This window comes from Sinohyriopsis cumingii, chromosome 2 (genome assembly GCF_028554795.1).
Source record: "Sinohyriopsis cumingii isolate HCF-2022 chromosome 2, ASM2855479v2, whole genome shotgun sequence".
Taxonomy (NCBI): domain Eukaryota; kingdom Metazoa; phylum Mollusca; class Bivalvia; order Unionida; family Unionidae; genus Sinohyriopsis; species Sinohyriopsis cumingii.
Window position 1 is genome coordinate 121,109,323 of NC_142962.1, and position 13,381 is coordinate 121,122,703.

At 32.9% G+C, this 13,381-nt stretch overlaps 1 protein-coding gene across 2 annotated transcripts in view; it reads left to right on the forward strand.

Moving 5' to 3' along the window:
• Window positions 1-458: 458 nt before the first annotated feature.
• The window catches only part of LOC149805711 (polypeptide N-acetylgalactosaminyltransferase 14-like), a 36,012-nt gene continuing 23,089 nt past the window's right edge, over window positions 459-13,381 (forward strand). The window contains exons 1-6 of one of the 2 annotated variants that reach the window (XM_089950386.1): window positions 459-524; window positions 2,373-2,485; window positions 5,555-5,650; window positions 7,845-7,912; window positions 11,226-11,291; window positions 12,127-12,248. In XM_089950386.1, the coding sequence (XP_089806512.1) occupies window positions 498-524; window positions 2,373-2,485; window positions 5,555-5,650; window positions 7,845-7,912; window positions 11,226-11,291; window positions 12,127-12,248 (492 nt within the window). In that variant the 5' untranslated portion in view covers window positions 459-497. Of the gene's footprint in view, window positions 525-598; window positions 1,063-2,372; window positions 2,486-5,554; window positions 5,651-7,844; window positions 7,913-11,225; window positions 11,292-12,126; window positions 12,249-13,381 lie in introns of those variants that run through there. The other variant, XM_089950385.1, reaches the window with a different exon arrangement.

Sequence of the window (13,381 nt, forward strand, 5' to 3'; positions counted from 1 at the left end):
CTGAACTACTTTTGGTCCCGTGGATAAAATGTGGTGGTGGATGGAGACAAAGTTACAACGGAATACTGCCAGCTTTTGCTGTAGTAACATATGTGGTGCACTCGGCCAGAAGCAAACCACCAAATATATACACTTGATGGTATAACGGTACTAAGTGTACAAGCCCAGGTGGGCGGAGCTTAATGTGTAGGAACATAGTATTCAGAAATAAACAACAATACAGTAACTGTGATTGACGCATTATGTGATAGTTATACTTTCTGTTAGGCTTACAAAAGTTGAACCTCTAGGCAGCATGTGAGATTATGTTAATTCATATCTAGATCATATTTTGTATTTTTTAGGATTTTTTAAAAAATGTGGTACACATGGCTGAAAATATCTATTGTTACTAGATAACTCTTATCCCTGTCTAGTTCCAGCAGAGTTAGCTCTCTTAAATGCAATGGAGTACTTGGTTTTGTCCTTGTCAGATTGACAGTCTAACATTATTCTCTATGACAGTGTGTGACATGCATGCTGAGGTAGGATAGAAAGTATATTTATTTCACAAAACATTAGCATTGAGCCCTATGGAAAAACATTCGGTACCGTGATACCTGATGTGCAGTCCTACGACAGCTTCCGCAGTTACATCATGTTGTGTCGAAAATGACCGACTCCGATCGCGAAGTCAATAGTTATATAGACGGGTGTCATAACGTTAGATTATTCTGAAAATTAGACATGCACTAGTTTGAGATGCATATCTCTTGACAAGAGGCAGCATATTTTGTGATGTTAGTAAAGAAAGGTCCACGTTGCAGGTCGGGTAAAGCAGTTCATGTGAATGATAATAAACCTTGAAAATTGAGTCGTAACTTGAAAGTTATCAGTGTGGACAACAGGTGGAAGCGCATTATTTGCATTATCAGTGTAGATATGAGATTTCAGTTAAAAAGACTTGTGTATATACTTGTAATTTTGTTGGGATTGTTATTCCTTTATCGAATCAAATATGCCATTTTGTACTTCATATATTTGACAAAAAATGCACAGTTACAGGCCAAACTGAGACCTAAGGTGAGTTCATTATTTGGATTGAATATATATATTAAATGTATGCTAAAATAATAAAATAAAATAGAGACAAACAGTCATACATATAATTATATTGTTATAAAGGATATACAATATATCAGTTTAAATTATACAATTTTATATAGTGCATTAGCATTAAGTCCATTAGGATACAGAGTATGTAACTTATGAATCCAATAACTTATTGGATTCATAAGTTAGATACTCTGTATCCTAATGGACTTAATGCTAATGCACTATATAAAATTGTATAATTTAAATTTATATATTGTATATCCTTTATAACAATATAATTATATCCAGTAAGTTATTGGATTCATAAGTTAGACACTCTGTATCCTAATGGACTTAATGCTAATGCACTATATAAAATTGTATAATTTAAATTTATATATTGTATATCCTTTATAACAATATAATTATATGTATGACTGTTTGTCTCTATTTTATTTTATTATTTTACTAATTCAAGTTTCATTAAAGACTCGTGTATCTTTTAGATCCTGTCATATATAATTGTTATGATGATGCATATCATTTATGACGTTACGTAATGACATAATTGTTGTTTTAAAATAAAAGACGTCATCCGTTACTTTCAAAACATTTCGTGCTGAAGAAGCATAAATTAAATGCGAAACTAGTTGCACAGAATTTTCGGCGTTTGTGGTATGCGACTCAAATAGTCCTATGATTTAAGTCACATCCACTGATATATTTTTTAAATATTTTTTACAAACAATGCCAGTCATTTTTAGCCAGTTTTGTTAAATAAAATGTGTTTTTTGGGGGGGTGTAAGTTTTTGCTGCAGTTCATTTGACCAGGCTCTAGTAGCATATGACATTCTTTAGAGATTGATCTTAATAAATGGGGGAGCATTTTTTAATTTTTAAAAGATACGTTGAACTTATATAATTGTGCACATTTATATTTTAATGGAGTTGGTCTTTGCTTTCTTTATCAATGCTGTTACTTAACTATGCTTGATAACTTTTATTATTGAATGCTGAGCACGTAATTTTTATGTACATTTTGGATTTGTAGAGTAAAACATAACATTAAAGGACCACAAGTGTAGAAGACTTGCATTTCATGAAAGACCAGATTTTTAATGCATAAGTCAGTATTGTTTTTTAATTAAGTCCACTAAGAAACCACCTGGCATGGCAAACTACATTTTGTTATCAGGAGAGTGGTCTGTTGAGACAAGTCTGTATGAGATACACTTTTATGCTTAAGATTTTTGGCAATCAACATATAGTTCAGATTCTTGATTTGGTATATTTTCCAGGAGTACCATGTCAGCCTAGGAGCATTTGATGTTGTCAAGTTCTTTTACAACACCAGCCATGGATCATTAAAATCTGAATTTGGGAGACAGTTACCAGACACAAGAAACACTCAGTAAATAACTCTTGATTTGCTTTCATCTGTACATGTTTCTATAGCTTGATATTTGACATAGCCATTGAGCAAACTAAGTACATGCTTAGGGAAAGGGGCTGGTGCAGATGAGAGGGAACCTCTACTTTTGACTGGCTGGAGAATTGTTACTCGCATGTAATGTGCTAAATTTTTAAACCGTAAATGATCAAGTACAATTGTATTATTTACCTGTCAGGTTCAGGAGTTAATCATGTCAGTCATCATTTGAACTAGAGCCCTGGATAAAGGCTGCATGGACAACTATCTTAAAAAGAAATTTTTTCTTTTTCATATCCGCAAATTAGGATGATTACATAAAAGTGATGGTTTTATTTGATGATAGAACTTGTCATCTTCGGCAGAGCAAAACGATAAGAAACAGTTTTGGTTGTTTCAGTAATTAGTGTCCTGCTTGACAGAGTCAGCTGAGTCGTATAGTAATCTCATCTGTCATGTAGTCCAACATCTACCCATCAGAAATTTGGTTTCTGCACGAAAACTTTACTAGGAATTGTTAGATTTTAACCAGATTTGGCTTGCAGCATTAACTTCATGAGTCTTTTAAAGTTTTTGATTTCAAATCTGGCTTCATCATCTAAAGGAGTTATGACCCATGATTGTCAATCCTACTGAGTTTGGTTTCTACAGGATAACTTTACTACCACATATAATAGCTTATAAGTTGAGTCCAACTGCAAGCTGCCATTGTATAATGCACTGATAGATTTGGGTCTGTGGAGTTTGTTAGGAGTAATCCGTAGAACAAACAACATGAACCCTGATCTGCAGGCACATTATGCTTTGGCAGATCACCATCTTTGTTGTATGCAGTTTTCTCTACTTATAAGCGAGTATACATGGTAGGTTTGTTGGATTTCAACTAAATTTGCTATGCAGCATTATATTGATGAGACTGGATGAGATGATCTACAACTCAATGTCATTTGAAGGAGTTATGCCCCCTGGTTGTCCCTCCTTCTGACTTTGCTTTCCGTAATATAAACTTTACCAAGGTTTGTTACAGTTGAGCAAAATTTGGTCTGTGACTTGATATTGATAAAACATCTATATTATTTTAATTTCCAGCATACCATCATTTGCAGGACTTGTGTCATCCTGATTATCTATTTGCCTAAATTTAGTTTTCTCAGCATATACCTTTACCCAGGTTAGTTGGTTTTAAAAAAAGTAGTTACACACATTATATACTGATCAGACTATGAAAACATTCAGTTATCAGCATTTCACAACATCATTTGCAACAGTTATGCCCCATTTTTTATCATAATTTTCAAGGGTTTATTGAATTTTAACTAGAATTGGTTTGATACCTTGAATAACTAATCTCCATTATTCCACAGTATCTTTTCTTACAGGATTTATACCCCCTAATTAACAGTCCTCCTGACTTTGGTTTCAGCAGCATAACGTTACTGAGATTTGCTGGATTTCAGCCAAATCTGATAGGCCACTGTATATTGTTGAAACCTTGAATAAGTTCAATTTCCAGCATTCAACAATGTCAATTGTATGAGTTATTCCTTGACTGTCTGTTCTCCAGACTTTATATATGCGACATTACTTTATCAGTGATTGTTGGAGTTTAGTCAACTTTGGCAATCAGCTTATATTTATGTTACCTTGAATGAATTTCCAGCAATCCACATTGTCACTTAGAAGTATTGGACCCTGGTTAGTCATCTGCCAAACTTTGGATTCTGCAGCATAGGTTTCATACTTAGTAATGTATGATTCCAACCAAATTATCATGCATCTGGGGTTCGATCCCCGGCCGAGTCATACCAGAGACTTAAAAAATGGTACTAACAGCTGCCTCGCTTGGCGTTCAGCATTAAGAGGTTAGTGTTAGGACTGGTCGGCCTGGTGTCAGGATAATGTGACTGGGTGGGACATCATGCTACATGTCTGTGGCATGATGCCCCAGTGCTAGACATCACTATAAACTGCCACATTGCAGACATCGTAGCGCTATGACTGAAAAATTGTTAAAGCTATGTTAAAAATCAAAATCACATCACATCATGCATCTGTATGTAGATGACCTGGAATTAGTTGGATTTCCAGCATTACACATAAACATTTTGAGGAGTTATGTCTCCCAATTGCCTATTTTCCGTTCTTAGTTTTCCAAGCATAATTCCATCTGTTAGAAGCCATACGAGCCAATTGCAGTGAGTTGGCCCAGTTTCTTGTGCCCATCACTAAAGCCTTCATTTCATATTGGACAGTATTATTTTCTTTGTTCAGAAATACTAGAAATTATGAGATGAACACATGTGCAGATATTTCTTCGTATTAGATAGTTAATGCAGATTTTTTATTTGTGTAAATATTTGTTGTTAAAGTGACCATTTCTTTTTAAATCCTTCATCTTTTGCCTCCGTTTTGTTTCAGAATGTCTCTAGTTTTAAATTGCTGCAATTTGGTGAGAAGCTTGACTGAGAAATACAATGAAAATGCATTGTATATCAGTTTTCTGTGCCATTTTGATTTCTTTAGTGATTTCCTTGATAATTTAGATTTTATTTTTAATATTGGAATAAAAGTAAGGATTTTTTATGAAGTTAGTGGAACTGCAAAATTTTGCCTTATCTAGCAACTTTGAAAAAAGATTGTCATTAAATTAGCTTTTTAAACCATGTTTATTTAGTTGGAATAAAATCATTTGAAAAAAGACTGTCATTAAATTGGCTTTTTAAGCCATGTTTAGTTGGAATAAAATCATTTCCTATTAATATTTGAATGTTTGATGATTACATTTTGTGGATAAAATACACATGCACAGGAAATATGGTGACTGAATACAAACTAAAACATAACTGTCTACTTACCACTAAAATTACAAAAAAATAAAGAAAATTTGTTGATTCTTAGACTGAAGATTTCATTTGGTCATTGCCTGTGTGCTTGTCACATCATAGCAGAAATTGTATCCAATTTTGTTTGATTTGATATTTTATCAAAACCAAACATGCTACTAAACATGACTTTATATAATGGTCAAACATGTTTTGCTTATTTTTCCAGATGTAAAGATGTGGAGTTTGTATCAACTCTGAAGGCCAGTGTTGTGATTGTCTACCAGAATGAATCTTTGGTCACACTTCTTAACGCAATCTACAGGTGCCATAATAGACATCAATATAATCAGTTGCTATCCTCCACCTCCTTCTCCAACCCCCACCCCAAATACTCTGCATGGAATGCATTGTATGTGCTGTAACTTTTTTAGTTATGAAAATTTAAGTGACACTTAAGAGCCATGAGCTTAATATATTCAGTGATCTTTGGCAATTTATTATTTGGAATAGAGATTATCTAATTTGGAATAGAGATTATATCATTTGGAATAGAGATTAGATCATTTGGAATAGAGATTAGATTATTTGGAATAGAGATTAGATCATTTGGCATAGATAATATATCAACTGGCATAAATATTGTATCATCAATCATTGATAAAATTTGGCATATATATTATGCCTCAAGCATTTGTTGGTATCACAACAAATTGAGTGTCTATTTTGGACAAATTTGTACATCCTGCATACCAAATACAAATTGTCAATGCTGGCAGGAACTGGCAGTATCATGCAGTGGAAAATGACAGTATTATGCAGTAGAGCATCACGCAGTGGAAAATGACAGTATCATGCAGTGGAGTATCACGCAGTGGAAAATGACAGTATCATGCAGTGGAAAATAATAGTAATGTAGGGAATAGATCCAGCACTGGAGATTTAATGCCTGTTATCATCTTTTTCCTTTCTACCCTTGGTTGTTTTCATTTTTTATTCTGCATGACACTGCACATTCCTTCCAGCATTGGTTTACCCTCTGTCATTAAAAATAGAAATGACTTGGCACATAGGGTGTGAATTACCAACACTCAAGGTCTCCAGCAACTTATACATTGTGCAAGATATGCTTGTTTTAAACAATATTTCCAGTACTTCAGAATGGATGGACTTGATATCATAAACATGTTTTGCTCATGTCCTATGTTAAATTTTATCTCTCTTTGTATGCAGATATATTTACATTTCAAATGTTTTACATATTTAAATGAGGGGCCCCGATTGGCCGAGTGGTCTAAAGCGCTCTCTGTTACGGATCACTGCCATCTCACCTCTGTCTGCATGGGTTCGAGTCTCGGATTCGGCCATTGTGGGTATGTGAGAAGGCCTGCCAGTAGCTTCTCGTGGGTCGGTGGTTCTTTCCGGGGTTTTTCCCGGGTTCTTCCTCCACCATTAATACTGGCCGCCATGTATAGCCTATTGTGTGCTGAAAAATGGCGTCAAGCCCTACAACAACAACAACAACAATATATTTAAATAAATAGATTCATGATTGTTGCGTTTAAAGAATCTTCCAGCATTTTTGTATAATCTCTTGCATTTTGCTTTTAAGCTTGATATATTGACTTTTTTGAAGATAGCATACCCTTGGCATTAAGAATTACACCATACAGTTAAACCTCTCTTCAAAGACCCCTCTTATCAGAGACAACATGTCTTGAGAGAACAGTTTCTAAATGGACAGATTTATTGATTATGTAATGCTATTTGACCTGTCATAAGAGACCATCGGTCTTTAAGGACCATAACTTTTGGTGATCATTCGAGACGAGTTCAGTTGTATCAAGATTTTAAATTCACACTAGAAAGTGATAATGTCTTAGTGATGTTACTTAAGTCATTCTTACATGGTAGTATAAATAATAATGTTACAGCTAAAATGTCAGATTACACTTGGTGTGCTTATTACAAAAAAGGTTGCACTGTCCTTGAAGTTAATTTTTGTAAGAAGAATATACACATTTTGTTTTACAATTAATCTTTTTACTATGTATTCCTTAATCTGGGTATTGTGGGGGCCCCGTGTGGTCAAGTGGTCTAAAGCACTCATCATTCTGGATCACTGCTATCTCATCTCTGTCTGTGTGGGTTCAAGTCTCAAGCTTGGCTGATGTCAGTACATGAGAAAGCTTGCCAGTAGCTTCTCATGGGTCAGTGGTTCTTCCCTGGGTTTTCCAGGGTTCTTCCTCCACCGGTTGTGCTGGCCACCATGTATAGCCTATCTTGTGCTGAAAAATGGCTTTAACCCTACTACAACAACATCTGGGTATTATAAATGCATAAAAGATACATGTTTGTATAAAAATGTATGGATTGGTTGGAATTTAATGTGAAAAATCTTTACCTATAAGTAATCAAGGTTGCAAAGCTGTAAAAGAGAGTAACAGAATACACACTTTGGTGCTGTTGACATACATGTAACTAAAAACGCTTATTTATTCACCTGTGACCTATTTCAGCATACTTCAGAGAAGTCCACCAAGTCTGCTTACAGAGATTATTGTAATAGATGATTTTAGTCAAAATGGTAAATATCAAAAAGATTATCCAAACATTTGTTCTTATTCTTCTTGTTCTAATAATTATTAATATTGTTAATATTTGAAGGTGTTGTCCATCTTCATGTTCTGTTATTAATTTATTATTGTTTTTAGCCTTCCTGTCACTAAGGCCAAGTGTACATGTGGCACGACTTGGCAGTTTTGAAAAAGGTTATCATATGGTAGTCTTTATTACAAAAATATTACCAACAGTGGACATATCTGATTGGAGGTACATATTGCATGAACGTTTTCCACAGATTTACATTGGAGGTCTAACCATTACTTTTCTTGAAGGGATTGTCATATTTACATGAGGTTTTCAGTCCTAGTAAGACTGTTACCATTACTTTTCATGAGGTTTTCAGTAATATACTTCTCACTATATATAGCTGGTCCTAAATGAAGCCAATATGACCTCCCAAAAATTAGAAATCTCTATTGCAATATATAGTTATTAATATATTAAAATGAGGCTGATCTATCTTCCATAATGGCTGCCATGAAGGCCATAATTAAAATCTGTATATGGCTGCCTCTTCTGCATGGATGGTTGTATCAACATGGAGTTTCACTAAAACACTCTGTCAGCTTGGAGTTTCACTAAAATACTATTCTAGTAATACACTATTGTATAGCTGGTTCTGAATGAATACTGTGTTCATCTGACCTCCAGATGACACAAAAGTGGCCATCTAAACTTTTTTTTATCATGAACCCTCTTTTACAAATGATGACATTGACATGGGATTTGCACTAAACACTTCTTGCAATATATAATTGCTTCTAAATGACAACAACATATATGACCACCATTATATTCAAATTTAGTGAATTAATTTTGGTAATGAGTCCTAGTTGGGATTGGGATCATGTCAGATATCAATGCTTGCATTTTTGTGTGTCCTTGAGCCAATGCATACAATGACTTGCACATATACAAGTTGATTTTGACCAGACTTGTCTTTCATTGCATTCAAGTAAATGAGCTGATAGTCACCACTCTGACTCTGGGTTTTATCTGTACTGGCTTGTGAGTGTGATAACACAAATTACATCTGGTGTTTTATCATGCCAATTTTGTGGATATATCTAATGCAAGTTAAATAACTTTATATTTCTCCCAAAATATTAATAATAGATATAACCAAGTCATGTTGTATATGTTAGCATTGTCTGACACAAGTTCAGTGATTTTATATTCGTGATTATCAGATTCAGGGTAACAAAATATTTACTGTACATGTGAGCCCAAATATGTATGAAAATATTTTTGTTACCAAATTTGGCAAGTTGGAGTTTCTCATAAATATCATAAATAGTTTGGTCTTTTGTACTTAAAGTGTTAATCCCATAAAGAGGCTTTTGTTTTGCTCACCAGACCATTAGGCCAACTGAGTTTATGTTATGGCCCTGCATGTATTATCTATTGTGCATCCGTCAACAACTGCTATTTTCAGATGCTTTTCAAAAACCAATGGACTGATTTTAACCAGACTTGGCATTTCAGTCTGTACAGATGATACCAATCTGCCATTAAATATAGCTGTCTATTACAAAAAGTATAAAAACATTTAAATGAGTTTAAAAAATTTCCAGAATAGAGTAAAATCAGATTTAACAGAAAGAAATGTAGCATTAAGTGTTTTCAAGTTTATACGAATGATGCCAATATACCATAAGATACAGCTAAAGATTCAATTTTTAAAAATATCTTAATTCCAAATCACAAATTAATTGACCAAATTGACAGAACACATCCTTGCATTAAGAGCATTCACATATTTATTTATTGTATGGATTGGATGTGAACTATAGACCTTGTTACTTAAAACATAAAATGTTTTAAGGACTTCTCAAAAAGTCATGAACAGAGTTCAAGCAAATTTGACAGAAGGCATGAAGGACTATCATATTTATAGAAAGGATTATTGTCTGCCCTTAAATACCTTTACATGTACTAAATAATAGTAAAATGTTTGAATTACTTTCTCTCAGCAACTGATATTCCGAATATGAACAAATTTGACAGAAAGCCTCCAGACGTGAAGTGATTTAAAATTTACACAAATGATGCTGATTCATCAAATATGTCTGCCATTAATAAAAATAGAGAAACTATGATATTATTTTTTCAAAATGAAATGCTCAATAGAATTTAACAAACTTGACAGCACCGCTCCAGTGGCCTAGTGGTTAGAGAATCCACCCTGGATGCGGTAGGTTGTGTTCCAACCCCAGCCAAGTCATACTAAAAGACTTCTAAAAATGGTAATAACAGCTGCCTTGCTAGGTGCTCAGCATTAAGAGGTTAGTGTTAGGACAGGTTGGCCTGGTGTCAGGATAATGTGACTGGGTGGGACATCATGCTACATGTCTGCGGTATTGTGCCCCAGTTCTAGACATCACTTTAAATTGCCACACTGCAGACATCATAACGATATGACTGGAAAATTGTTAAAGATATGTTAAAAATCTGAATCACACACACACACACACAAACTTTACACAGAGCATCCTGGCATAAGAGCCCATCACATTTGTACAAATAATATTGATGCACCATTGGATAATGGTCATTGTCAATATGATCTTAGAAAAAAACTTTGCCTTTTTATAAAAAACCATGCAACAGAATTTTACATTCTTTGACAGAAGGCATTGTGGCATGAAGGATGTTCATGTTTTCACAAACTGTGCAGCTATGGTTGTAATATGTTCCTAAAAATAGTAAAAATGTTAATACTATCTCGTCAAAAATGGCTCAATAGAATTTGACCAAATTTGACAGAAAGCATAAGAGAAAGAAGAACTTCCAAAGTCATACTAATGAAATGATGCCAATTCATGATCAAATATGCTGCCTTAACTAAAAATAGAAAAGCATTGAACAACTTAATCTCAAAAAAGGTTCATTAGAATCAGACCAACTTTGATAAAAAGGATTTCAGTAATGGACAAATGCAGATGTACTAATATAATATGGATCAAGAAAAAATAGAAAAACCTTGAAACAGTTGTTATCATAACATTTGCAGTAAACAAAATTGGAAAAAAATTTCCAAAGAGTGCTTCATGATGACCCAGATTTTTGGTCAACTGCTGTTGTAATTGGCTGACAGGTCCCATGGGCCTCTTGCTTCTTGTTAAACTGATGAAACTTTTCTATTTTTAACTGACAAAATTTGCTTTTATAGCCAGAAAACGGAGTTTGACATAAGGTCCCGAACTTCCTCTAAATCCATCACTTAGTTGTTAAATACACACCAATTAAATGAAGTATTACTCCATTCATTACAGGAAACAACTTACGACAATTGACAGAGATACCTGCAGTTAAAGTTTTCAGGAATGAGAAAAAAGAAGGTTAGTAGTGTTTCTTTCAAAAGAATTAACAGTCTTTAATCAATAAATATTTCAATAAAGTTATCAAAATGAGGAAATTTTGTTGGATTTGAAGGGAAAACAACAAAATTGTAAAGAAACATAGGGTCATTGATCTGTAATATGTTTTTATGCTTGGACTTGATCTAGAAGTTCATTTTTTAATGGATTTATTGATTTTGTAACAAATTTAGATTCATCTTTAAATATTGTAAGTAAAATAGATGAATATATTTCATGTTCAAGAAATTTTAATGTTTCACATTAATTAATATGTTTCATGTTTAATAAATTTTAATGTTTTCAGTATGTTTCTTATTAATTAATGTTTTATGTTAAATAATGTTTAATGTTTCATATTAATTAATATGTTTCATGTTTAATAAATTTTAATGTTTTCAGTATGTTTCTTATTAATTAATGTTTTATGTTAAATAATGTTTAATGTTTCATATTAATTAATATGTTTTATGTTTCATAAATTTTAATGTTTTCAGTATGTTTCTTATTAATTAATGTTTTATGTTAAATAATTTTTAATGTTTCACATTAATTAATATGTTTTATGTTTCATAAATTTTAATGTTTTCAGTATGTTTCTTATTAATTAATGTTTTATGTTAAATAATTTTTAATGTTTCACATTAATTAATATGTTTTATGTTTCATAAATTTTAATGTTTTCAGTATGTTTCTTATTAATTAATATGTTTTATGTTTCATAAATTTTAATGTTTTGTTAAATTTTAATATGTGTTTCAAATTTTAATATGTTTCATATTTATCAATGTTTCATGTTTCATAAATTTTATTGTAGAAATCATCCATTCCATGAACAAATGTGCTGAGTCAGCATCTGGAGATGTGCTGCTGTTTATGACCAGTAACTGTGAAGTTAATGTGGGCTGGCTGGAGCCATTGCTGTACAGAATCTCTCAGGTTTGATTCAAAATCTTAATACAGTCCAGCACTTTAAGGACTTTTATTGTGACCTGGAAACCTACTCCATTATATCCATGATTTGTTATGTCCATACTATTAATGGACATCATGCTTCAGTAGCCAGGTATGCAGATTCACTTCATTGTAATCAAATATGTTGTGTTCATGTTTTGTATTAGTCTTGATTAACTATATTAAAACCTTATATAATTATAAACCAGATAATTTTTTTCATATGTACACAGCTATGAGTCTAAGCTTTTAAAATAAGTAACACAAAAGAGTGAAAGGCAACAAGCTTAGTAAAATCCCAACAAATATATTATTTCCATAGAATACAAAATGAAAATGAGAAAAAAAGAACTTATGTTATTGCAAATTAAATCCCAAAATAATCCAAGAATTACAGACACAAGTCCTAAGAATTTAAAGTCCTGAATAAAATTCAGTAGAAGTCCAGAATAAATCCAAAAAACCAAAGACGATGATGTGTCTGTTAGCTTATTGAGTGTTGAAGTGCCAACAGTCTTTTGTTTAATCACAGTAATATAATTCTGGATTTGAATTCACGATAAATTCAAGTGAATGTCTCTATCCAAGAATGTTGTGAGAGCGCTTGTGTATTTCCAGATGAAATAATCACTTGAATTCATTAATTGAAGGAAAAAAATTCATCCCAACTGGACACAACATATAATGCAACTTCAGAGTGCTAGGTCTTAAAGCACGACTGAAAAAAACTCACAGTTATAAGATTATATAGTTCTCTACTAGACCTCAGGTCACAATTAGCATTTTCTATTTTAAAAAAAACATTACCTGTAAAATAACCTTCTAGAATGATCCTGATGTTTACAAAATAAATACCACAACCTCGATTATGTACAGTATACTAAAGAAATTCCAAGACCTAGACTTTGACCCAAATAAACATATTTGTTTCCATTAATAATAATACTGATTTTAAACCCATTAAAAGTTTTTAGTGGACAATGAGTGAACATGTCATCTACTAATTGCATGCGAGTGGTTTCCCTTATACATTATCCTGTGTAACATTGCATGCAAGTGGTCTCCCTTATACAGCATCCTGGAAGTACCATTATTTTAGTTCATCAAAGCAACTGATA